The following is a 24,135-nucleotide window of genomic DNA, read 5'->3' as shown; positions in this document are numbered from 1 at the left end:
CTAAGATAGAGAATTTTTACTAGGATTAAATGTCAGGAATTGTGAAAAACTGAGTTTAAATGTATTTGGCTAACACAGAACCCAAACCGGCTGTGCGCGTGCGCCATCGTGCATACATTTATTTTGTCCCCCCACACCAAGCGCGATCACGAAACGCAGGTTAAAATATAAAAACAAACTCTGAACCAATTCTATTAATTTGGGGACAGGTCGAAAAGCATGAAACATTTATGGCAATTTAGCTAGTTAGCTTGCACTTCCTAGTTAATTTGTCAATTTTTGCTAGCTTGCTGTAGCTAATTTGTCCTGGGATATAAACATGGAGTTGTTATTTGACCTGAAATGCACAAGGTCCTCTAATCCACACATAAAACGGTCAACCGAATCGTTACTAGTCATCTCTCTTCCTTCCAGGCCTTTTCTTCTCGACTTTATATTGCGATTCGCAACTTTCATAAATTAGGTGCATTACCACCACTGACCTTGTTCATCTCTCAGTCACCCACGTGGGTATAACCAATGAGGAGCTGGCACGTGGGTACCTGCTTCTATAAACCAATGAGGAGATGGGAGAGGCAGGACTTGCAGCGCGATCTTCGTCAGAAATAGAACTGATTTCTATTTTAGCCCATGGCAACTCAGATGCTCGTTGGCGCGCACAAGCAGTGTGGGTGCAATAATTGAATAACATAGATTTCCACATGTATTTTTCAGCACGCGCAACGCAAGCGATGTGATCAGCCTGTAAGGTGTATGTAAACTTCCAACTTCAACTGTACATTTTTAAAAAGGCACACATAGCCTACATATCAATGCATATACACAAACTATCTAGGTCAAATAGGGGAGAGGCATTGTACCGCGAGGTGTTGCTTTATCTGTTTTTTTAAACCAGGTTTGCTGTTTATTTGAGCAATATGAGATGGAAGGAAGTTCCATGCAATAAGGGCTCTATATAATACTTAAGTTTTCTTGAATTTGTTCTGGATATGGGGACTATGAAAAGACCCCTGATGGCATGTCTGGTGGGATACCTGTGTGTGTGTCAGAGCTGTGTGTAAGTTGACTATGCAAACAATTTGGGATTTTCAACACATGAATGTTTCTTATAAAAAGAAGTGATGCAGTCAGTCTCTCCTCAACTCTTAGCCAAGAGAGACTGGCATGAATAGTATTAATATCAGCCCTCTGATTACAATTAAGAGCAACACGTGCCGCTCTGTTCTGGGCCAGCTGCAGTTTAACTAGGTCTTTCCTTACAGCATTATACCACACAACTGGACAATAATCAAGATTAGACAAAACTAGAGCCTGCAGAACTTGCTTTTTGGAGTGTGGTGTCCAAAAAAAGAATAATTATCACCATTGGCCTCATGGTAAAATCCTTGAGCAGTTTTCCTTCCTCTACGGGCAACTGAGTTAGGAAGGACACCTGTATATGTGTAGTGACTGGGTGTATTGATATACTGTACCATCTCAAGCCTAATTAATAACTTCACCATGCTCAAAGGGATATTCAGCATCTGCTTTTTTAATTTGTATACATCTACCAATCTGTGCCCTTTGTGAGTTATCGGAAAACCTCCCTTGTCATTGTGGTTAAATCTGTGCTTGAAAATCCCTACTTGATTGAGGGACCTTACAGATAATTGTATGTATGGGGTACAGAGATGGGGTAGTCATTCAAAAAATCATGTTAAACACAATTATTGAAGACAGAATGAGTCCATGCAACTTATGTGATTTTTTAGCACATTTTTACTCCTGAATTTATTTACACTTACATAACAAATGGGTAGATTGGTACCCAGACTATAAGTGGTAAACAGTCTGTTTATCATTCCACTTCCTGCCTCTCCTGTCATTTGCCAAAGATAATGGTTTTTGGCAATCTCAACATTCAATATGAAGTTGCTCATTGGTTGTTGGAAATAACATTACTATTTTCCATGACAACATGTGGATCCTCGAAAACAGAATTATAATTATAACAAAGTCCAAAACAAATATGCAGCTGTTAGCTAGGCAAATTGGTGTATTGTGAGGCTTAAAATCGAAGCGAAGACGTTTTGTGGTTGGAATTGCAGTATGTATTTAGTTGAGAAATTAGACATGTGCTAGCAATTATTGACAGACTGGTTTTCGTTTGAAGATTAAAATCCGGGATCCTTGGTTTGAGCATATCGGGATCCTTAGGACGTCTGCTAGGGGAGTAAAACGCTCTGAATTTACGAACGGACAATCAAATCAAAGTTTATTTGTCATGTTCGCAAAATACAACAGGTGTAGTAGACTTTATAGTGAAATGCTTACTTACAGGTTCTAACCAATAGTGCAAAAAAGGTAGTAGGTGAACAATAGGTAAGTAAATAAATAAAACAACAGTAAAAAGACAGGCTATATAAAGTAGCGAGGCTATATACAGACACTGGTTAGTCGGGCCAATTGAGGTAGTATGTACATGAATGTATAGTTAAAGTGACTATGCATATATGATAAACAGAGAGTAGCAGCAGCGTAAAAGAGGGGTGGGGGTAGGCACAATACAAATAGTCCGGGTAGCCATTTGATTAGCTGTTCAGGAGTCTTGTGGCTTGGGGATAAAAACTGTTAAGAAGCTTTTTTGTCCTAGACTTGGCACTCCAGAACCGCTTGACAGCGCACTGAATTTAAAAATGCGCTGAGCGCACTCTGGCACTCCAGATTTAATTTACAAACGCGCTGATCGCACTCTGACACTCCAGATTTAATTTACGAACACACCCCAAATGTAAATTTAAAATGATTAAGGTAAAGGTTAGGTTATGGTTAAGGTAGGAGTTAAGGTTTAGGGTAGGGATGTCCAAATGATTCCGGATAGCACTGAACGTTATGGAATCAGGACCAAATCCTTATCTCCTTGAGCTCATTTATGATAGAATGTTCATATTTGAAGAAAGACAAGTCTCTTTGGCAAATGACAGCAGTGCAAGCAAGAAGTGGAGTATTAAACACTGGTACCCAGGCTAAACCACTTATTCTCTTCATTTGAAAGGCATTTCTCATGGTTACAGTTGCTAAGCAAATCGGTTAAAAAACAATAATATGGGCTGAATAGTTTTTGTTATTTTTATTGATTTATTTTACTGTAACATGAAAATAAAGTGTAAACTATTATTATACAAAATGGCATGCCTGTACTTTGTCTGGTTCAGTCTTCTGAGCTCTGGTGCTCCAAAACTGTAAATAAAAAGATTAAAGATTTTAATTTGAAATTCTATTTTGTAATGGAAAGTTACAGTAATATAAAAGTTAAATAAACTATTATTATTATTAATGATGTGAGGCTTAGGGATACACGTTTACTTACACAAATATTACAAAACTGAAGAGAAAGTCTCATACAATTACCTTCCGAAATGTTGACTTTATTTGATAGCAGGATATCTGCTTGAATTTCATCCATCGTCATGTAGAAAGTCTCAGGTTTGTGCTAAAAAAATTGTAGAGAAGCAAACAAAACAATTTTTTAAATAAAAGTAATTTGAATGCATTGTAATCTCCAAAATAGTGAAGACTCGGACCCAATGATTTATATACATATATACACCCTGCCACCATCTTGGCACGCCCCCACCGTTGTAAAAAAAATATTTTGAAAGCTATAGAAATTGATTTATTACTGTCTACATTTGTGTTTGCCACATTTCTAATACAGATACCTTAGTGCATACCTCAATTATATTATGTGAGATCAACGTTAAAAAAAGAATGAAAACATCTATAAGAAAAAATCTTAAAGTATTATTTTTTTATAACTAATGTTACTGTTCCCACTACAACAACAATACTTAAATAGATGTAATTTTGTCCTTGAAACATTTCATTGAAATAATATAGAATACCATTCATTCCTATGGATGACTGTGCCTTCACTGGAATGTGCCAATATGGCCGACCCGTGGTTTCAAAGCTTCGCAAATAGCCAATACATAGCATCAACAGTCCAGGGTTTATACACATCATTGCTCAGACCAGTTTGCCACTCTAGCCAGTGCCAGTCATTCTGGCTAACACCTAACTCAAAGTACTCCTGAGTCTAGAAAGGCTATTTTGATGTTGTCGAGACTCGGCACAATGCGTCGATAATGCATGGGATGTGCTTTTTTACTGATTGGTTCTGCTCTGTGTCTTTCTCACTCAAACCAACAAGGACGACCACACACAGCCCCAGAGTGCCACCCCCTTTCAATACAACTGTTGGATTTTCACATCCAAAAAACGTGAGTCCTAATGTGAGTCCTAATCTCAACCCCCCCAGGAAAGAAAAAACATTTGAGAATCAATCAAAGCAGAAATAAGGACAACTCTGAGCGAACACTGCATTTAAAACGGCCTTCTGTCCAGACCAGCATGTCACAGCCCTCCCTCTGCTGTGGATCACGTGAGACGTGTCAGTATGGAAGCATTCACTTATGGCAGGTCTGTTCGAGACAGAGGCATAACTTTCAACAGAATGGATGTCCCTGAGTCTGCTGTGTGTCAGGTGTGCACCCACTGGGCAAAACTGGTTGAATCACCATTATTTCCACATAATTTAAACCCCCCCAAAAATCAAAGTGATGACATTGGATCAACGTGGGAAACTGATGGGATTTGCAAAAAGTCATCAACATAAGAGCATTGTCTTTTTTTCACCTAACTTCTAACCTTAATCCAATGACATTGTGACATTTTTTGTTGATTTCATGTTGAATTCCCGTTAGTTGACAACCAATTAAATGTAAATCAAAACTAGACAGGTAAACCATGTGTAACCACACCAGCCCAGGACTTCCACATCCGGCTTCTTTACCTGCGAGATCGTCTGAGACCAGCCACCCGGACAACTGATGAAACTGTGGGTTTCAGTCTCAGGGACGCTCATTTGCGTGCTCGTCGTCCTCACCAGGGTCTTGACCTGACTGCAGTTAGGCGTCGTAAACGAATTCAGTGGGAAAATACTAGTTCAATGGCATGCTGGAGAAGAATGCTATTCACGGATGGGCCTATACAGCTGCCATGGGGAATTTCTGGTTCTACCTGGATTTGGTTGGAGAGGCTTCCATTAAAGAACACCCTCTGTTCTGTTAGACAGATAACTCTTTATCCACAATATAGCAGGGGGTCTAAAGCCATAACACATTATTAATTTTTTCTTCCAGCAACAGACTATGATCGATGTCAAAAGCCGCACTGAAGTCTAACAAAACAGCCCCCACAATATTTTTATCACAAATTTCTCTCAGCCAATCATTAGTCATTGAGCATGTTTGGAATGCTCTGGATCAATGTGTACGACAGCGTGTTCCAGTCTTAACGCCAATATCAAGCAACTTCACACAGCCATTGAAGAGGAGTGGGACAACATTCCACAGGTCACAATCAACACCCTGATCACATCTGTGAAGTAGATTGCGCTGCATGAAGCAAATGGTGGTCCCACCAGATACTGACCGGTTTTCTGATCCACGCCCCTACCTTTTTTTAAAGGTATCTGTGACCAACAGATGCATATCTGTATTCCCAGTCATGTTAAATCCATAGATTAGGGCCTAATGAATTTATTTAAATTGAATGGTGTCCTTAAATTAACTGTAACTCAGTAAAATCTTTGAAATTGTAGCATGTTGTGTTTATATTTTGGTTCAGTGTAGATGCATACTCTTACATACAAAATAGATTTCAGCTCACCATGAAGGCTGCAAACAGATTGATACCCATGGTTCTGCGTACATGCTCCTCCACCACTGGGTATGTACGGACAAAATGCTAAAGACAAAGGCAGAGATAAGACTTGGCTTGAGTGATTACATTCTACACTGTACCGCTATACAGGGTGGTATCTACTCTGTACCGCTATACAGGGTGGTATCTACTCTGTACCGCTATACAGGGTGGTATCTACTCTGTACCGCTATACAGGGTGGTATCTACTCTGTACCGCTATACAGGGTGGTATCTACTCTGTACCGCTATACAGGGTGGTATCTACTCTGTACCGCTATACAGGGTGGTATCTACTCTGTACCGCTATACAGGGTGGTATCTACTCTGTACCGCTATACAGGGTGGTATCTACTCTGTACCGCTATACAGGGTGGTATCTACTCTGTACCGCTATACAGGGTGGTATCTACTCTGTACCGCTATACAGGGTGGTATCTACTCTGTACCGCTATACAGGGTGGTATCTACTCTGTACCGCTATACAGGGTGGTATCTACTCTGTACCGCTATACAGGGTGGTATCTACTCTGTACCGCTATACAGGGTGGTATCTACTCTGTACCGCTATACAGGGTATTATCTACTCTGTACTGATATACAGGGTAGTATATACTCTGTACTAATATACAGGATAGTATACAGAATGTCTGTGTGAGAGATTTTGTTGTCTTTGGAATCTACTAAATTAAAAACTATCACAACTGTGATAGATGTGCAAATGCATTCTAGATGAATGCATTTCTTTTTTACTGTGTGTGTGTGTGTGTGTGTCAGGGTTTGGGTCAATTCAGGAAGTAAACTGAAATTCCAATTCAATATTGAAAAAAAGCAACTTTTTTCAATGACTTCTTAATAAACTGAAAAGTAGAATAGATTTATTTCAAAAGCTGTTCCATGTTTTATTCAAATCACTTCCTGAATTGACTGCCATCAATTCCCCAACTCTGGTGTGTACTTATTTGGAGACTTTTATCTCCCTCACCAACTTCAAACATCAGCTATCTGAGCAGCTAACCGATCGCTGCAGCTGTACATAGTCTATTGGTAAATAGCCCACCCTTTTAACCTACCTCATCCCCATACTGTTTTTATTTATTTACTTTTCTGCTCTTCTGCACACCAATATCTCTACCTGTACATGACCATCTGATCTTTTATCACTCCAGTGTTAATCTGCAACATTGTAATTATTTGCCTACCTCCTCATGCCTTTTGCACACATTGTATATAGACCCCCCCTTCGTTTTCTACTGTGTTATTGACTTGTTAATTGTTTACTCTTTGTTGTATGCTCACACTGCTATGCTTTATCTTGGCCAGGTCGCAGTTGCAAATGAGAACTTGTTCTCAACTAGCCTACCTGGTTAAATAAAGGTGAAATAAAAAAAATTTAAATTAAAATTTGATTCAATTTGATTTACCTCCAGTGCCAGGCTGGCTTGTCTCTGGGCGTCAGCATGCTCCTGGTTTCCCATAGCATACATCAAGTGGTGCACCACTCTGAGAGGAAGCAGTTGCTGGGACAGCTCCTGACTCCCCTGAGCAAGCAACCTTCAGCACGTAGTCAAAACAGTCAGCATTGGTATATGATGATCATGAACATTACTGTTACAGGCTAATACACATTTCGTTAAAAAATAATAATAATTTAAACCAGGCAAGTCAGGTAAGAACAAATTCTTATTTACAATGACGGGCTACACCGGCCAAACTCTGCCGACGCTGGGGCAATTGTGCGCCGCCCTATGGGACTCCCAATCACGGCCGGTTGTGATACAGCCTGGATTGTACTAATTGTACTGATCTGTATGTCATTACATTTAAAGTACTAAATATGGGCTGAGTGGCAATATAAAATAACAAGCAAATTGCTTCTAAGTTAACAAGTGAGTGACAAATAAATCAGATTAGCCGCTGATACTACTAATATACAGCATTTAACTTCAGTTTTTCAGTTTCAGACAGTTTGTGGCAAATTCACAGACCATGTCAGAATGACATTTCTAAGGGATACCCATACATGAGGGTTCTGACTTCACCTTAAAGCTTTGGCTGCCGCAGCTTGTTGGACATACACTGGCAGGGATTCAGTCATCTTGGTCATTTCTGGGTCTGATGGAATGGACATCAACACATCAATAACAGTTCAAGTGTTTTATTGAGACAAAAACTATTTGCTGAAAGGGGATCTACATTGCTTCAGGCATGATGACTATGTAAAAGGACGTATGCAATATCACATCTTGTGTGTGAAAAAAAATGGACTGTTAGAACTGTAGCAAGAAACGTCCTATAGGGTTGATCTTAGTGGGTTGCAATGAGAACTACACAATGACTAGATGCACAATGACTTTGCCTCTCATTTACTGGGGAACCAATAAGGAGAAGATGTGAGACCTTCCAGGATCTTGTATGTCTGCACTCCCTCCATAGCCGGTTTGAGCAGATCTACGAGACCTGTAAGCAGCATCGGTCTGACCTCATACTGCCTGAGATCTGTGATCAGCTCGATAGCTGGGAGAGAGAGAGGGGGGAGATAGACAACACAATAATTACAAAAGAGATTATAAAATAATACTGCATACTATAGGAATCAGATACTACAGCGTGAAGTACAAGCGGATGTTGAAGATGTCAATGGAAGAGATCTGTATTTGAAATACATGTAGAACAGGCTGTCTGGATAGCTGAGAGTTGACACGCACACCTAGCTATTACTTACCCTCATATTGCACCTCCAAATGCAGGGACCTCAACAAATTCAACAGAGGTCCCACGATGCTGGGGTGGGCTTCCTTCACTATGTCCTGTTAGGGGTCAGAATTATATCCAATCATTTACCTTCATAAATACACTCAAGCCACAGCAGTCAGGTGTGTATGACAAGGTCACACACAGTTGGATTTTCAGCTGTTATGTCCCATGGTAGTTGAACCCATGTGTGTGTGTGTAAGCGCACTTGAATGCATGCCTGTGTGTCAGCAAGCGTGTGTGACTGCCTGTGTGTATGTGTGTTGTTATACTTGTACTATGCGGAGGGTCTGCAAGACCAGTTGCTGGGCCTTGGGCGAGATACAGGTCAGCAGGGCAATCAGACCTCTGTACACCTGGTTCTGGTATTTGGGGTTTCCATGGGCCAGGGACTCCAACAGGGCCCGTGCTGTCTCTTGGGTCCCCTCTGTCTTGGACTTGGCCAGACACTCTGCAATGGCTCTCACACCTGCAAGCCACGTGGACAGGAAACAGTGGACACAGTGATATGGTCTGAGAACCAATCAAGCAACATTAACCAATCAACAACACACACCGTTCGCTCCTCTAGGTCCTTCTCCCGTCAGCAGCCCCGCAGCTGACTAAAAACTAGGGGGTGACAGGACTTTGTTGCGCGGCTCCATGGCTGTAGAACGCACTTCCAGACACTATTAGGGCTGCAGAATCTCTGTCCTCCTGTAGCCCTTTCCTGCAGTCAAATGACTACTGGACTTATGGGTGGAATGTTATTCATATTTCTCAATATTTCATCATTAATAAACATCACTTTTTTAACATCCAAAAATCAGCTGTTTCTATGTCAAACAGTTTTGTAATATTTCAGTCTTCTGTGATGTATATAAAGTGTAATATTGAGGTGCAAACTCAAAATGGTATACATTTCAACTCTATGGTACAGGTGTCTTATTTTGTTGTTGTTGCCCATAACCATGTGTGTGAGGTTTATACTTTGGTTTCAAAGTAGATTTGTTTAAAATTACCCTGATTTAGCCCAATGCAGTAAAAGGTTATTAAGGCACAGCTCAAGACCGTGCTGTTCAGAAACGCTTTCAAGGACCTCTGCTAATTCGATTCTCATGTCCTCCGGATCTGGCGACACCTATATATAGCTTTGATGGATGTCTATGTTCTAAGTTCTGTGTTTTGGATTGTTTGTATTATTATTTGTTTGTATTTTTTTGCGCCGTGAGTCTGAGAAAAGCGCTTTACAAATGAAATGTATTATTATTATTATTTGCCAATCAGTCTTTAATCATAGACTGAAAAACTCAACACATTTTGGAGCAATAACAGCGAATCATTTCTCTCTACATAGATCATTTCAATTTGAACTGTATCAGTTTAGAAATCCAACTGCATACTAAAAACACGGTATGTATCATAGAGATAGTTTGGTGAGTTGTTTACCATAGCTTTCGCAGATTAGCTCTTTGTACTTGCGTCCAGCGTTGGAGACTATCTGAAGCAGCCGAATGGCCTCTGCCTTGTCCTCCTCCTTGGTCTGTTTCTGACCTAAGATCTCCAGGAGGGTTAGGACCCCTCCAACCTCCAGGAACTCTATGAGATAACGATGACTGTGGAAAGATCAAGGGTATGTGACTAAACCTTATGGTGCAAGAGATTAATGTGTTAGCTATACAAATTCAGACAATGTTTTTCCACTCACTTGCTAGCTGCAGAGAGGAACACTCCAACTGCTTTCAGTTGAAGACCTAAGCATGTTCCGAACATGTAGCTGAATGCGCCTGAGTAAATGAAAATGACGAAATACACCACATTTGTTTTGCATCACCTTCTCCAAACATGCTGCCTTTGGATGTGGATATGAATGACACCATAGCACTGGACTGGTTATCTAACCACATCCAATGCATTATGCAAGGATACGTCAGCCTCATCCAGGCGGTGAGCCGAGCCAGAAAGAGACTGGCAACCTGTGCGAATTCCAGTTCTAACTCAGGACACGTCTTTCCAGTGTTTTGAGTCACAAACACGGTCAGCATGCGGATGCGCACCGTCTTGTTGCCATGATCCCACTCTTGAAGGAAACTCAGAACTTTACTGATAGCTGCTTGTTCCTTGCTTGTGGACATTACTGCTTTTGACACTGTCAAACAGAGAGTACAAAGCAGAGCTTTAATGTGGAAAAAGTAGCTAGCTAGTTAGCTGGATGACCTAACTAGCCTTTTAATAACAATACCTAACTATTCTAGCTACTGTACAGTGACTAGCTAAAAGCCTGCTTTTAGACGTTTGAACCAAATGCATAACTAGCAAGGCATGTTATCGAGTGAGTCGCACATAAGTACGCCTACATTGAAACGTGAATTGCTTTGTTGAAAATAATCGATTACCTGCTGTTAGTATGCTGCCAAAACGACAAGCTGGAAATCACAGCTGTCTCGAGTTGTGTGTTGCTTAGCAGCGTTGCCTCCTCCCACCTGGTACAGTGTACCATAGAACTAGAAAAAGTCAGCCTTTTTGGGAAGGGAATTGGTCAACTGTGGTTTGCTAGTACTGTCAGAAGATGTCCTGTAAAACAATGAATTTGAATATTATCTGCACTGTATGTTTGTTAGCTAAGCTAGCCAGACAGTTTTAGACGAATGATTCCAAACATTTTTATAATTAACTGCCAACATTCCATTCCAACAATGCATTCATTCCACAGCCACTGAGGTTTTAACTAGATGGTATACAGTTTTTGTCAGATTTGACTTTTTGTAAAAGGTTAGGAAAGGTTACTTAGTAGGTTAGAAGAACTAACATAACAGGTTAGGAAAATTAGGTTAAGGTTGGGAAAAAGGTTAGCTAAAATTTTAACTTTTGGCATTAATTTGACAAAAGCAATATGTTTTCTAGCCATGACCATACACTGACTGAAATCAGCTGATGTTTTATTTGTTTTTATTTGAACCTTTATTTAACTAGGCAAGTCAGTTAAGAACAAATTCTTATTTACAATGACGGCTTATACCAGCCAAACCCGGCCGATACTGGACCAGTTCTGCGCCGCCCAATGGGACTCCCAATCACGTCTGGTTGTGATACAGCCTGGAATCAAACCAGGGTGTCTGTAGTGACGCACTCAGATGCAGTGCCTTAGACCGCTGTGCCACTTGGGAGCCATGATAGGTGATAGGGCTAAGATAAATTGTAAATGCAACAAGTACTGATATGGTATTATAACACTCACAGCTTTCCACAGAAAAGAGAGAGACAGAGACATTTATGGTCTGTTTACATATATTTTAGAGGCTATCTATATAGAAAATTGGTTTAAAACCTGTTTAAACTGTATTTATAATGATTTTCAACCTGCTCTACTTTACAAACGTTAGCCTAGTTAGCCTGCTATTACATCCACCCTTTCTTCGTCAAAGCCGTGTCATGGCAGATAATCCATGTATCTTGTGTCTCCTTCTTCCCCAGGTATCTTTGTACACAAGGCAAATCAACATCACCTTGTCCTCTGCCCAGTGCATCCACAAGATGGTGTCCCACTGGAGTCTGACGCAGCTCTAGGAGGCGGCAAGGGAGGCTCTTCACCTGACTGCTCCCAGAGGATTCCTCCTTCCAGACCTCTCTGTACGAGCACTCCGTCTGTACAGGTGACCCAGTTCTGCAGGAAACCTGTCTGCGCTACCTTGCCTGGAGCTGTGCCACTTGGGAGCCATGATAGGTGATAGGGCTAAGATAAATTGTAAATGCAACAAGTACTGATATGGTATTATAACACTCACAGCTTTCCACAGAAAAGAGAGAGACAGAGACATTTATGGTCTGTTTACATATATTTTAGAGGCTATCTATATAGAAAATTGGTTTAAAACCTGTTTAAACTGTATTTATAATGATTTTCAAGGAATCTTAAGTTGAAGCTCATTTACTGCATTTCTACACAATAAAACAATTCTAAAATGCTATTTGGAGAACAGCAATGCAAATAGTCTGGGTAGCCATTTGATTAGCTGTTCAGGAGTCTTATGGCTTGGGGTTAGAAGCTATTTAGGGGCCTCTTGGACCTAGGCTTGGCGCTCCGGTACCGCTACGACTAGGGTGGCTGGAGTCTTTGACAGTTTTTAGGGCCTTCCTCTGACACCACCTGGTATAGAGGTCCTGGATGGCAGGAAGCTTGGCCACAGTGATGCACCAAAATGAAAAGTTATACAGAGGGATCTGCTGGCAGAAAACATATTTTATTAACAAAAGATAAACAAATACGTTTGCTTTAAATAACTTTTTGTTGTTGTAGTTTTACAGATAATTTCCAACAGTTCTACATATTTTGTGATGAGGTGGGGAGAAATGTTTGCAGTTTTATGAGCTAATTTCCTGCAATTGACTTGTGCCATGTTAATATGATAGCTGAGTTAGAGTGACTATCAAAATCAATGGTGGCCCCCTTGAGTGTTAGGGCCTCTGTGGCATGTGCCCTGCATCCCCAGTCACTAATTTGGCCATGAATACTACACATTTAGGTAGCTGGCTAGACTAACTAGTCTAATTTACCAGTCTCAAAAAATGTACCAGCAGAGAGAGGTAAGACTGACCAATGACCACAAAGACTCATCCACAAAGACCTAAAGACCAGACACCGTATCATTGAAATGCACTTAAGGAAAATTGAAACAGCAGAAATGTTTGGTCCATGGCTCATTTTGGGATGCTAGTATAGACGACTGTTACAGTACATGCTCAAGGACCACAACACAGGCCTTGCTAACCACATGGGGGGGTGTTTGAAAGTGGACGCGACTGTGACTTTGACATCATGGTGCGGGTCAGGTCGCAAACAGCACTGTGGAAAACATCTGTGTTCACAAGCTGATCGTCACTCTCGATCCAGAGGCGTCCATCTTAAACGTCACAAAGGAGGAGAACTTCATTAACTTCAACCTAGACGTTAGACTCAACTGCCGCCCTCGTGTCACCAACTTCCTAAGGTAAGGTGAGACCAACCTGCTCTACTTTACAAACGTTAGCCTAGTTAGCCTGCTATTACATCCACCCTTTCTTCGTCAAAGCCGTGTCATGGCAGATAATCCATGTATCTTGTGTCTCCTTCTTCCCCAGGTATCTTTGTACACAAGGCAAATCAACATCACCTTGTCCTCTGCCCAGTGCATCCACAAGATGGTGTCCCACTGGAGTCTGACGCAGCTCTAGGAGGCGGCAAGGGAGGCTCTTCACCTGACTGCTCCCAGAGGATTCCTCCTTCCAGACCTCTCTGTACGAGCACTCCGTCTGTACAGGTGACCCAGTTCTGCAGGAAACCTGTCTGCGCTACCTTGCCTGGAGCTGTAAGTCGCTGAGCCATTCCCCAGCCTGGACTGGTCTTGGCCTGGGCATAGTAAAGGCCCTTCTGGCCCGTTCATACGTGGTAGTGCCAGAGGAGGCATTCTTGCTAAAAGGTTTGGAGGACTGGGTGTTGGATCAGGGTAACTCATCCACCCACGAAGCCTAGGTGGCCCTTTTGGAATGCATCCCTTTTCCCATGATCACTGCTCAAAATGCTTTCAACTTCAAAGCTAAGTCTAAACTGTACATGGACCAACTAGAGTTGTATGATGCCGGCATGTTGCAGGCTGTTCAGTTCAATGCACTGCCCTTCTGGATGCTGCTTGGGAACCTCCTCCATAAAAAAGTGGAAAACACACCCAGGATCTACACTGGCAAGCCATGACTCAGTGCCTCCTTCAACACCCCTGTGCACAACAGTGCTTATTTTGCCCTGTTTAAAAAGCTAAACTGGCATACCAGCGTGTATATCCACAACCATCAATGCTCAAACAACTATTTCCACTGTGTAACGCTGCCAATGGTCTCACAAACTGCCCAGAATAACAGGGAGCTGCCCAAAGAATACCAGGATGGCATTCGTTACCTCAACAAGGTTGTCCTGATGTGTGAAGGGGAGTATAGATTCCATGTCCAGGATTTCACTGTTGGCTGAGTCAAAATCCCAGTCAACAGTAGTGTGGTCCAGGCCTACCCGTGCTACTAAGACCAGTTACTAAGACCAGTTAAGGAAGCACCGTACACCTAGCGACCTGGTCATCGCGCACTGCGCCCGGCCCGCCACATGAGTTGCAAGTGCGCGATGAGACGAGGATATCCCTTCCGGTCAAACCCTCCCTAACCCAGACGACGCTGGGCCAATTGTGCCTGGGCTCAAACTCAGAGTCTCTGGTGGCACAGCTAGCACTGTAATAATGATTTTAAGGAAACAGTCAACATGTTTCTTCTGTACATGTATTCATGTCTTATATATGACAACATATGGCTCAAGTTGTGTCATATCATTTATCAATGATTTATCTGCACATCTATCACTCCAGTGTTTATTTGGTAAATTGTCATTATTTTGCCACTACGGCCTATTTATTACCCTACCTCCCTAATCTTACCCCATTTGCACACACTGTATATATACTTTTATATTGTGTTATTGACTGTACGTTCGTTTATTCCATGTGTAACTCTGTGTCGTTGTTTGTGTTGCACTGCTTTGCTTTATCTTGGCTAGGTCGCAGTTGTAAATAAGAACTTGTTCTCAAACTGGCTTACCTGGTTAAACAAAGGTGCAATTAATAAATACGTTTGTTTATTTATTTTTTATGTGGGTAAATAATTTAGTTCCAAGTTCACCCCCTCCGCATCAGTAAGTGGCGACAAACTTATTACAGAAGGGGCTTTACTGGCGAAGAAGAATTACTTCCGGTTTCCGCTGAACGCAGGCCTGTTGATTATAGCTTGTTGTTAGCCGTTAGCTAGCTAGCCAATTTTTATACTTTCACAGAATATTTGCTTTAAAAGGACAAAAACAGACGCGTGGATTCACCAAAAAGGTAAACGGTAAAACGTTACGTTGAAAATGAACTATTTCATAACTAGCTATGTCCCTGATGGGCTTTAGCGCGGCAACGTTTGCCAAAGCCGGCTAGCTGAACATATTCGCTTGAAAGCTAACGTTAACTAGTCAACGTGAGCGACGCATTAATTAACTAGCTAAATTATCGACACAAAATTCAGGTATCCTCTTTGAATACACTTAATACATATGTTAACTTAATTATTAATCCATAAATTATAGACTGCTAACGTTGGTTTCCTGCAAAGACCGAGTAGTAGCCTCTGCAAAGAGATTAGCTAACTACATTGATTGCTAGCTCCGCTTGCCATGTCTAGCCAATAACGTTTGGTAAGTAACTTGAGAATTAGGTGAGCTATCAGGTGAGGACATATACATTTGACACACAATGACAGAATACAAATACAGAGTAACTATTCTTTACAGCACACGTCATCATGGCAGCTGGTGCCGATGTGAGAGATATTCTGGAGTTGGCCGGAGGGGACAATGATGGGCCGATCAGTAAGAAGGATTTCATCAACTCTGAGAAGGTAAGAATGATGTCCTCTGGTCACAACCTGCCGAGGACCTGTCTTTTGATGGTGTGTGAGAGTGGCTTGTGTGGAACAACTTACTGTGTCCCAACTGTCCATTGTTGAGTTTCATTAGCACAAGCCTATCAACTGACAGTCTATCGTTTACATCTAAATTGCACAGTTGACGATCTGCACTCAACCTTAATCCCCCCCATTACAGAAAAAGGCCAAGAAAACAACTGAAACGTTGACCTTCAAGAGACCAGAGGGGATGCACAGAGAGGTGTACGCCTTGCTCTACTCAGACAAGAAGTAGGAACCCTGTTTGACCCAAATTCCCTCTGTCTGGCTGCCCTGCCTCTTGGGCTGAACATACTCCATTCTTTTACTTTTGAGTTGTTAGATACTTCTGCGCAGTTGGAGCTAGGAATACAAGCATTTCGTTACATCCGCAATAGCATCTACTAAATATGTGTATGTGACCAATAAAATTAGATTTATGTGAACACTGATCTCTCATAAAATGGTATTTACTTGTGATTTAATTTCTGTATTGTTGCGTTTAATAAGGTGTGTCACTAAATTAGTATTCTGACCACCACCTGTCTCTCAGCAGAGATGCTCCCCCCCTGCTGCCCAGTGACACTACTCAGGGCTACCGGACAGTGAAGGCCAAGTTGGGCTGTAAGCGGGTGCGACCCTGGAAATGGATGCCCTTCACCAACCCAGCCCGCCGAGACGGAGCCGTCTTCCACCACTGGAGACGCATGGCAGAGGAAGGCAAGGACTACCCCTTCGCCCGCTTCAACAAGGTAAGGAGAGGGGTTTCTCTCCGCTGTCTCTCATTGTTTTTATCTCTTTATTGTTCACTTCATCACTGTCGGTCTCACACATCACTCTATCCTCCATCTCGCTCTCCATCTCGCTCTCCATCTCGCTCTCCATCTCTCTTCCTCCCTCACTCCATACCCCTTCCCTCTCTCCATCTCCCTCCCTGTGACCACCCGTCTCCCTCTCTTTCAATTCAAAGGGGCTTTATTGCCAAAGCAAATGCAAAAATCTCTCTCCGTCTCCTCCTCCCTAGGCAGTGCAGGTGCCAGTGTACTCGGAGCAGGAGTACCAGATGTATCTCCATGATGACGGCTGGACCAAGGCGGAGACGGACCACCTGTTTGACCTGTGCAAGCGCTTTGACCTGCGCTTCATCGTCGTCCACGACCGTTACGACCATCAGCAATACAGAGTGAGGAGGCTATCTATGGCTGACATTACACACACACACAGATTTTAAATACAGAATTTGAATCCACAAATCACAATACAGAAAAGAAGGATTCAAGTATTTCAAAACATTTAGAATATATATATATTTTTTAGGCAAATATTTGAATGTGTTGAACGTGAAATATGTCTTTCCATGAAAATTGTACCTGCTGGTAACATTTCTGTATTTTTACTTTCAGAAACGGTCAACGGAGGACCTGAAGGAACGTTATTACAACATTTGCGGTAAGCTGACCAAGGTCCGCGCTGCAACAGGGACAGAGCCCAAGATGTATGTATTTGACGCGGGTCACGAGAGGCGCAGGAAAGAGCAGCTGGAGAGATTATTCAACCGCACGCCTGATCAGGTTAGCAGCACTTCCCCAAAGACAATTCCACTGTTAGTGTTGAAGGTTGAAATGGTAGTCCAAGATAATAGTTGTCTTAATCCCCCGCTCATGTTGCACTTCCCCGTTTTGCCCTGAAGGTGGCAGAAGAGGAGTATCTGATGCAGGAGCTAAGGAAGATGGAGAGCAGGAAGAAGGATCGTGAGAAGAAGGCCCAGGACCTGCAGAAGCTCATCACAGCAGCAGACACCAACACAGAGATGAGACGTGCCGAGCGCAAGGCTACCAAGAAGAAGCTCCCGCTGAAACGAGAGATGGAGAAACCGGTATACAAACACTCCCATTTGCCCAATCGCTTAATAAGGAACCTGATGCCACCCTGCTAGTTTGTCTTGTCTCTGTGCTCACCTCTCTACTGTCTCCCTATCTGTCCACAACAGACTGTTCCTGAGACGGCAGGCATCAAATTCCCTGACTTCAAATCAGCTGGAGTCACACTGCGCAGCCAGAGGGTAAGCATGGCCATGCACTAAAATGATCAGTCACACATGATCTGTATAGGAATAGTATATTGATTTGCCTAGATGGTTCCCCCTCCAAACATCACCATAGGACCTTAGCTTCCCTCTCAAAGACCAATATAAAGCATTTATTGAAACTCCATTAACACCATAAAGAACTCTCATCAAAACACCATAAAGAACTCTCATTAAAACACCATAAAGAACTCTCATTAAAACACCATAAAGAACTCTCATTAAAACACCATAAAGAACTCCCATTAAAACACCGTAAAGAACTCCCATTAAAACACCGTAAAGAACTCCCATTAAAACACCGTAAAGAACTCCCATTAAAACACCGTAAAGAACTCCCATTAAAACACCGTAAAGAACTCCCATTGAAACACCGTAAAGAACTCCCATTGAAACACCGTAAAGAACTCCCATTGAAACACCGTAAAGAACTCCCATTGAAACACCGTAAAGAACTCCCATTGAAACACCGTAAAGAACTCCCATTGAAACACCGTAAAGAACTCCCATTGAAACACCGTAAAGAACTCCCATTGAAACACCGTAAAGACCTCCCATTGAAACACCGTAAAGAACTCCCATTGAAACACCGTAAAGAACTCATTGAAACACCGTAAAGAACTCCCATTGAAACACCGTAAAGAACTCCCATTGAAACACCGTAAAGAACTCCCATTGAAACACCGTAAAGAACTCCCATTGAAACACCGTAAAGAACTCCCATTGAAACACCGTAAAGAACTCCCATTGAAACACCGTAAAGAACTCTCATTTGAAACACCGTAAAGAACTCTCATTTGAAACACCATTTGGGTTTTTTGGAAACTCTACTAACGCTCTATTTTAAAAGGATAATTTACTTGTCTAGTATGGTATCATACTGCAGCATGTGATGTATGCTCATAGTGGATGGAGCATGTTAGACCTGGCTCTATGTCCCAAATGGCACCCTATTCCCTGTGTAGTGCACTATTAAAAAGTAATATTGCAATATTATTTTTGGATAATATAAATACGTTTTAGATTTTTTTATAGGTAGTGTTAGCTAGCATGAGTCGGCTGTACCTGCACCAAAACTTCATCCTATAGTTTGTTGTCATCTTCTTTTTAAATAGTGAGCCAACATGTTTTCAGCACTTTTATTTCCATGACTGATAAACCCATTTTCTCATGCTCTCTCTTGTCTCTCTGCAGCAGACATGTAGAGAGGAGCAATATGTTTGGAACCTCGACTCACAATACATATCGTATCAGCACCTAAGTACCGTGATAATATCGTATTGTGAAGTCCGTGGCAATTCCCAGCCCTAGTGAATAGGGGGCCATTTGGGACGTTTCCCTTGCTCTCATCAGCAAAACCATGATTTATGCCATTAGCGGCACGCTAATATCTGTAGGATGTAGCAGAGCGGGCTTATTCATCTCCATGACTAATGGAGAGATGTTGCTCTCTATGTAATATGCATTGTGGGTAAAGGAGTGGAGTGTAGTGCTCCACAGATAATCTCTCAAATAAACTGGGGCAGATAAAAGCATTTTGATCAGCCACGCTGAAGTGCATTTCAAACGAATTAACCGCCAGAGGTGAAGATGTTTATCCCCATACACCCCAACATATTATTTTCTGTGTGTCTTACAGATGAAGCTGCCGAGCTCGGTAGGCCAGAAGAAGATCAAGGCCATTGACCAGATCCTGACAGAGAGGGAAGTGGGTGAGTTCAGTTAGGCATAATACCTACCATAATCTCCTCAGCATAAATGTTAAACAGCAAACCAAGGCACTGTCTGACTCACTCAAACAACCAGACCTGGGTTCAAATATGTGTATTTGTTATTGAAATACTTATTTTCTGTGTATTAGAGTATTTAAAAAAATATCATTTTTTTTAAATGTAACTTTTTTATTTAACTAGGCAAGTCAGTTTTAAGAACAAATTCTTATTTACAATGACGACCTACCGGGGAACAGTGTGTTAACTGCCTTGTTCAGGGGCAGAATGACAGATTTTTACCTTGTCAACTCTGGGATTTGATTCAGCAACCTTTCGATTACTGGCCCAAAGCTCTAACCACAAGGCTTGACGTTGGAGGAGGCGGCTTATGGTAGAGAAATGCAACATTTAAATAATCTGGCACAGCTCTGGTGGACATTCCTAAAGTCAGCATGCCAATTGCACACTCCCTCAACTAGTGGCCTTTTATAGTTCCCAGTGCAAGGTGCACTTATAATGATCATGCTGTTTAATCAGCTTCTTGATATGCCACACCTGTAAGGTTGATGGATTATCTTGCCAAAGAAAAATGCTCACTAACAGGGATATAAACAAATTTGTGCATATAGAACATTTCTACAGTCTTATTTTATGAAACATGGGATCAAAACTTTACATGTTGCATTTATATTTTTGTTCCGTGTAACATTTAAACCCGGGTCTGGTAATAACATCTACCATTCCAATATAAATATCTCCCTCCCCACCAGCTGTCAGAGCAGCTCACAGATCACTGCACCTGTACATAGCCCATCTGTAAATAGCCCATCTGTAAATAGCCCATCCAACTACCTCAGCCCCATACTGTTATTCATTTTGTTTTGCTCCTTTGCACCCCAGTATCTCTACTTGCACATTCATCTTCTGCACATCTATCACTCCATTGTTTAATTAATACATTGTAATTATTTTGCCACTATGGAAAATGTATTGCCTTACCTCATCTTCTCATTTGCACACACTGTATATAGACTTTTCTATTGTGTTATTGACTGCATGTTTGTTTATCCCATGTGTAACTCTCTGTTTTGGTGTTTGTGTCGCACTGCTTTGCTTTATCTTGGCCAGGTCACAATTCGTAAATGAGAACTTGTTCTCAACTGGCCTACCTGGTTAAATAAAGGTGTTCTCAACTGGCCTACCTGGTTAAATAAAGGTGTTCTCAACTGGCCTACCTGGTTAAATAAAGGTGTTCTCAACTGGCCTACCTGGTTAAATAAAGGTGTTCTCAACTGGCCTACCTGGTTAAATAAAGGTGTTCTCAACTGGCCTAACTGGTTAAATAAAGGTGTTCTCAACTGGCCTACCTGGTTAAATAAAGGTGTTCTCAACTGGCCTACCTGGTTAAATAAAGGTGTTCTCAACTGGCCTACCTGGTTAAATAAAGGTGTTCTCAACTGGCCTACCTGGTTAAATAAAGGTGTTCTCAACTGGCCTACCTGGTTAAATAAAGGTGTTCTCAACTGGCCTACCTGGTTAAATAAAGGTGTTCTCAACTGGCCTACCTGGTTAAATAAAGGTGTTCTCAACTGGCCTACCTGGTTAAATAAAGGTGAAATAAAAATGTAAAAATAGAGCAAACACAGACCAAGGCACTCTGACTAGATAGTTGGACTTAAATATCCTTTGAGTTGATTTGTCCATGTAGGTCAAGTAAAACAAGGCAAACCGTTTGGTTACTGCCAATGCATTGTGGGCCTCGTACAATGGTTAGTGGGATATTTCCTATCTGTGTGTGTTTCATCTTTCCCTACGCTGCTCTCTCTGTGTAGACCTGAACCCCATGCCCACAGAGGAGATAGTCCAGATGTTCAACGAGCTGCGCAGTGACCTGGTGCTGGTCTATGAGCTGAAGCAGGCCCACGGTAACTGTGAGTACGAACAACAGATGCTACGCCACCGCTACGAGGCCCTGCTGAAGGCTGGAGGAGGAGGGGGGGTCCCCGTCGGGCCCCCAGGAGGAGGAGGACTAGAGGCCCCTGGAGGCCCCGAGGTCCCCGCCTGGCCTGGCCCAGACGACATCAAAGGCGAGGCCAAGGAGCAGATCATCGATGTGGTGGGAGCTCCGCTCACCCCCAACTCAGTAAGTCCCTTAGGCCCACCCCTCTCACAAAAACCATTAGGCACCAAAGTAAGCATTTCACATTAAGGTTGTATTCGGCAGGTGTATATGTGACAAATAAAATTTGATATGATTTGAAATGGAATTAAACAGACCGACACGTGAGGGACTACCTGAACCAGGGATGCAAACTGGTTACTTTTTTTTGCGAAATTTGCCATTTTGAATCCAAAATAAGGGACCAGTGTGATTCGTGTAGATCCGATGACAAAAGTTTGGGAGGGGAGAAGGGGGGTTGGATCACTACTGGTTGGATTCTACTTTATTTTACTCGGTGAACGTTATTCTTGCACACATGTAGCTTTTGTGCTCTTGATCGATATCTATAGTGGCCACTATAATACAGCTAAAATGGAACGCCTGTTTGTTTCATTCTATTTCTACTTAAGATATTTTTTCCCCAAGTGCAATATTTAGATGTGTGTGGTAACAAGTGTTCTATTATAAAGGCCTTCATGGCTAACTGCAATATTACTGTATTGTTTCTTTCTCAAGACTGGTTTGCAGTAAAGTCTAGGCAACAAATAACATTGGATTGCTTTCTTTACATTTTTTTAGCTGTGAGTTGGGTTCATATTAACCACTTTTTATTTTACACACCGAGACTGATCATGTAGATCATATTCTTTGTTGTTTAATTAGTTCCAACCTGCATTTCTCCATAGCAGAGATGTTTTGCATGTTTGTGTCATCTTTTTGAGCCCTCACCAGTTTGCGTCCCTGCTAAAGTTGTCCAGTAAGAAATGCCTATTTTCGTTGTCCGTTGCAATACGTTTTGATAGTGTATCCTAATGAATACGACCCTGTTGTTTTAACCGGAGGTAGCCGAATACAACTTGTCAAAGAGAATACATTTAGAAAATGTTCCAATGTGCACAGTTCTTAGTATTCTCATAGTTTAGTGTGAAATTATGCAGGTTTATACATGTTCTGGACCAACGGCTGACAGCATTTGGTGCATTTTTTGTGTGTCTTTCCAGCGTAAACGCAGAGAATCCGCATCTAGCTCCTCGTCCATCAAGAAGGTGAAGAAGCCGTAACGTCAAGCCCTGGTGTTTTATGGGACTGTGGAGAAGAGGACCGTGGATGAGGTCACAGCCACCCTGGCCTCGGTTGAGCGGCCCACAGAACAGAATGCTGGAGATGGAGGGGGGGGGGTCATCCACCCCTCTGACAAATAACAAACAACCAAGCCTTGTCCCCCTCCCCATCACACACACCCATGAATACGACTGATACACCAGGAATAATACCCCCCACCAACACCAACATATCCCCTTTACAGCCAATGGACCCCCCCCCCAGCCTATCATGACAGCGACAACGACTGACATCCCATTTCATTACTCTTCTCCCTCCTTCGCCCAGGCCGAGATGAGGCCAGATAAACTGTAAATAGCCAGAGTGAGCTAATTGAGCCATGGGGAGAGGAACGTCTATTTGAGATTGGGGCAGGGGGGTGGGACCTCTGGCCACTGTCTTTTTGTTTCTCATCATGCTGTTTTGTTACCTGGGCTGTGTAGTTTTGTGTCTTACCTCTTAGTTGGCGGCTCGCCCTGTCATTGCGGTCAAAGTGACACTTCCTTACTCAGATGAGTCAAAAGATTTAGCTTGTGGGAGAGTTTGAACTGGCTCAGATGGACTGTTGTCCTGACTGTCTGAAAAGAGAGGAAAGCAATCTGCTCCATTACCCATTCAATAAACATCTTTGTTTTTTCAAATGGTCTTGTGTGCTAATATCTCACGGCTAGCATAGTACATGTATGTAACTCATGCTAGAATCAGTCTGACCCCTCCAAAATCACCAGGCAAACTCTACCCTGAAAGATAGGACTGTAGTGGGTAGTAATATTTAACATGTTGGGGTATATACTCCACATGCAACTTGTAATAAAATGAAGTAATTAGCCTATTCAAATGTTTGACTCCATAAATATCATTAAAATAAGCAAGCGTTAGGCATTGAGTTGACACTGACACGTAAGAATTGGTCTGACAATTGTCAAGATCAAAGGCAGATATTTTAACAATGAATGTGTTCACATACAAGGTAGGAAGCTTCAGTTACATAGCATTCGCAAGAATTCCAAGAATATAGATCCTAAGGTTAAGCATGAACAAGGAGATGCTTACTAGGCCTGAGGCCTAAAAGTCTAGGAAATTGAAATGAGTCATGCAACCTT

At 42.0% G+C, this 24,135-nt stretch overlaps 2 protein-coding genes across 6 annotated transcripts; one reads left to right on the top strand and one right to left on the bottom strand.

The window, feature by feature from the left end:
* Nucleotides 1-2,507: 2,507 nt before the first annotated feature.
* Nucleotides 2,508-14,665, bottom strand: armh1 (armadillo like helical domain containing 1). 2 transcript variants are annotated; one of them, XM_020480199.2, is made up of 13 exons: nt 14,408-14,663; nt 10,875-11,052; nt 10,408-10,627; nt 10,187-10,255; nt 9,928-10,094; nt 8,772-8,968; nt 8,471-8,555; nt 8,146-8,262; nt 7,788-7,860; nt 7,170-7,299; nt 5,713-5,790; nt 3,391-3,472; nt 2,509-3,219 (listed from the first exon to the last, which is right to left on the bottom strand). In XM_020480199.2, the coding sequence occupies exons 3-13, from the start codon at nt 10,611-10,613 to the stop codon at nt 3,191-3,193; spliced, it is 1,233 nt and encodes a 410-aa protein (XP_020335788.1). In that variant the 5' UTR covers nt 10,614-10,627; nt 10,875-11,052; nt 14,408-14,663; the 3' UTR covers nt 2,509-3,190. The 2 variants fall into 2 exon arrangements, 1 of the variants encoding a protein (XP_020335788.1); XR_004209646.1 differs by lacking the exon at nt 7,170-7,299 and having other exon boundaries at nt 2,508-3,219; nt 14,408-14,665.
* A 493-nt stretch (nt 14,666-15,158) lies between these two features.
* LOC109889044 (DNA methyltransferase 1-associated protein 1) lies at nt 15,159-23,673 on the top strand. Of its 4 annotated transcripts, none has more exons than XM_020480196.2 (11): nt 15,159-15,371; nt 15,821-15,927; nt 16,133-16,224; nt 16,529-16,724; nt 16,997-17,155; nt 17,376-17,543; nt 17,663-17,848; nt 17,963-18,034; nt 19,698-19,770; nt 21,603-21,913; nt 22,933-23,673. In XM_020480196.2, the coding sequence occupies exons 2-11, from the start codon at nt 15,832-15,834 to the stop codon at nt 22,990-22,992; spliced, it is 1,413 nt and encodes a 470-aa protein (XP_020335785.1). In that variant the 5' UTR covers nt 15,159-15,371; nt 15,821-15,831; the 3' UTR covers nt 22,993-23,673. The 4 variants fall into 4 exon arrangements, with proteins under 4 accessions (XP_020335785.1, XP_020335784.1, XP_031678291.1 ...); XM_020480195.2 differs by having other exon boundaries at nt 15,177-15,371; nt 16,526-16,724; XM_031822431.1 differs by having other exon boundaries at nt 15,363-15,724.
* Nucleotides 23,674-24,135: the final 462 nt, after the last annotated feature.

Source organism: Oncorhynchus kisutch, linkage group LG4, assembly GCF_002021735.2.
Source record: "Oncorhynchus kisutch isolate 150728-3 linkage group LG4, Okis_V2, whole genome shotgun sequence".
Lineage (NCBI taxonomy): Eukaryota > Metazoa > Chordata > Actinopteri > Salmoniformes > Salmonidae > Oncorhynchus > Oncorhynchus kisutch.
The sequence above is the reverse complement of the archived record's forward strand: the minus strand, read 5'-3'. Positions and strand labels throughout refer to the sequence as shown.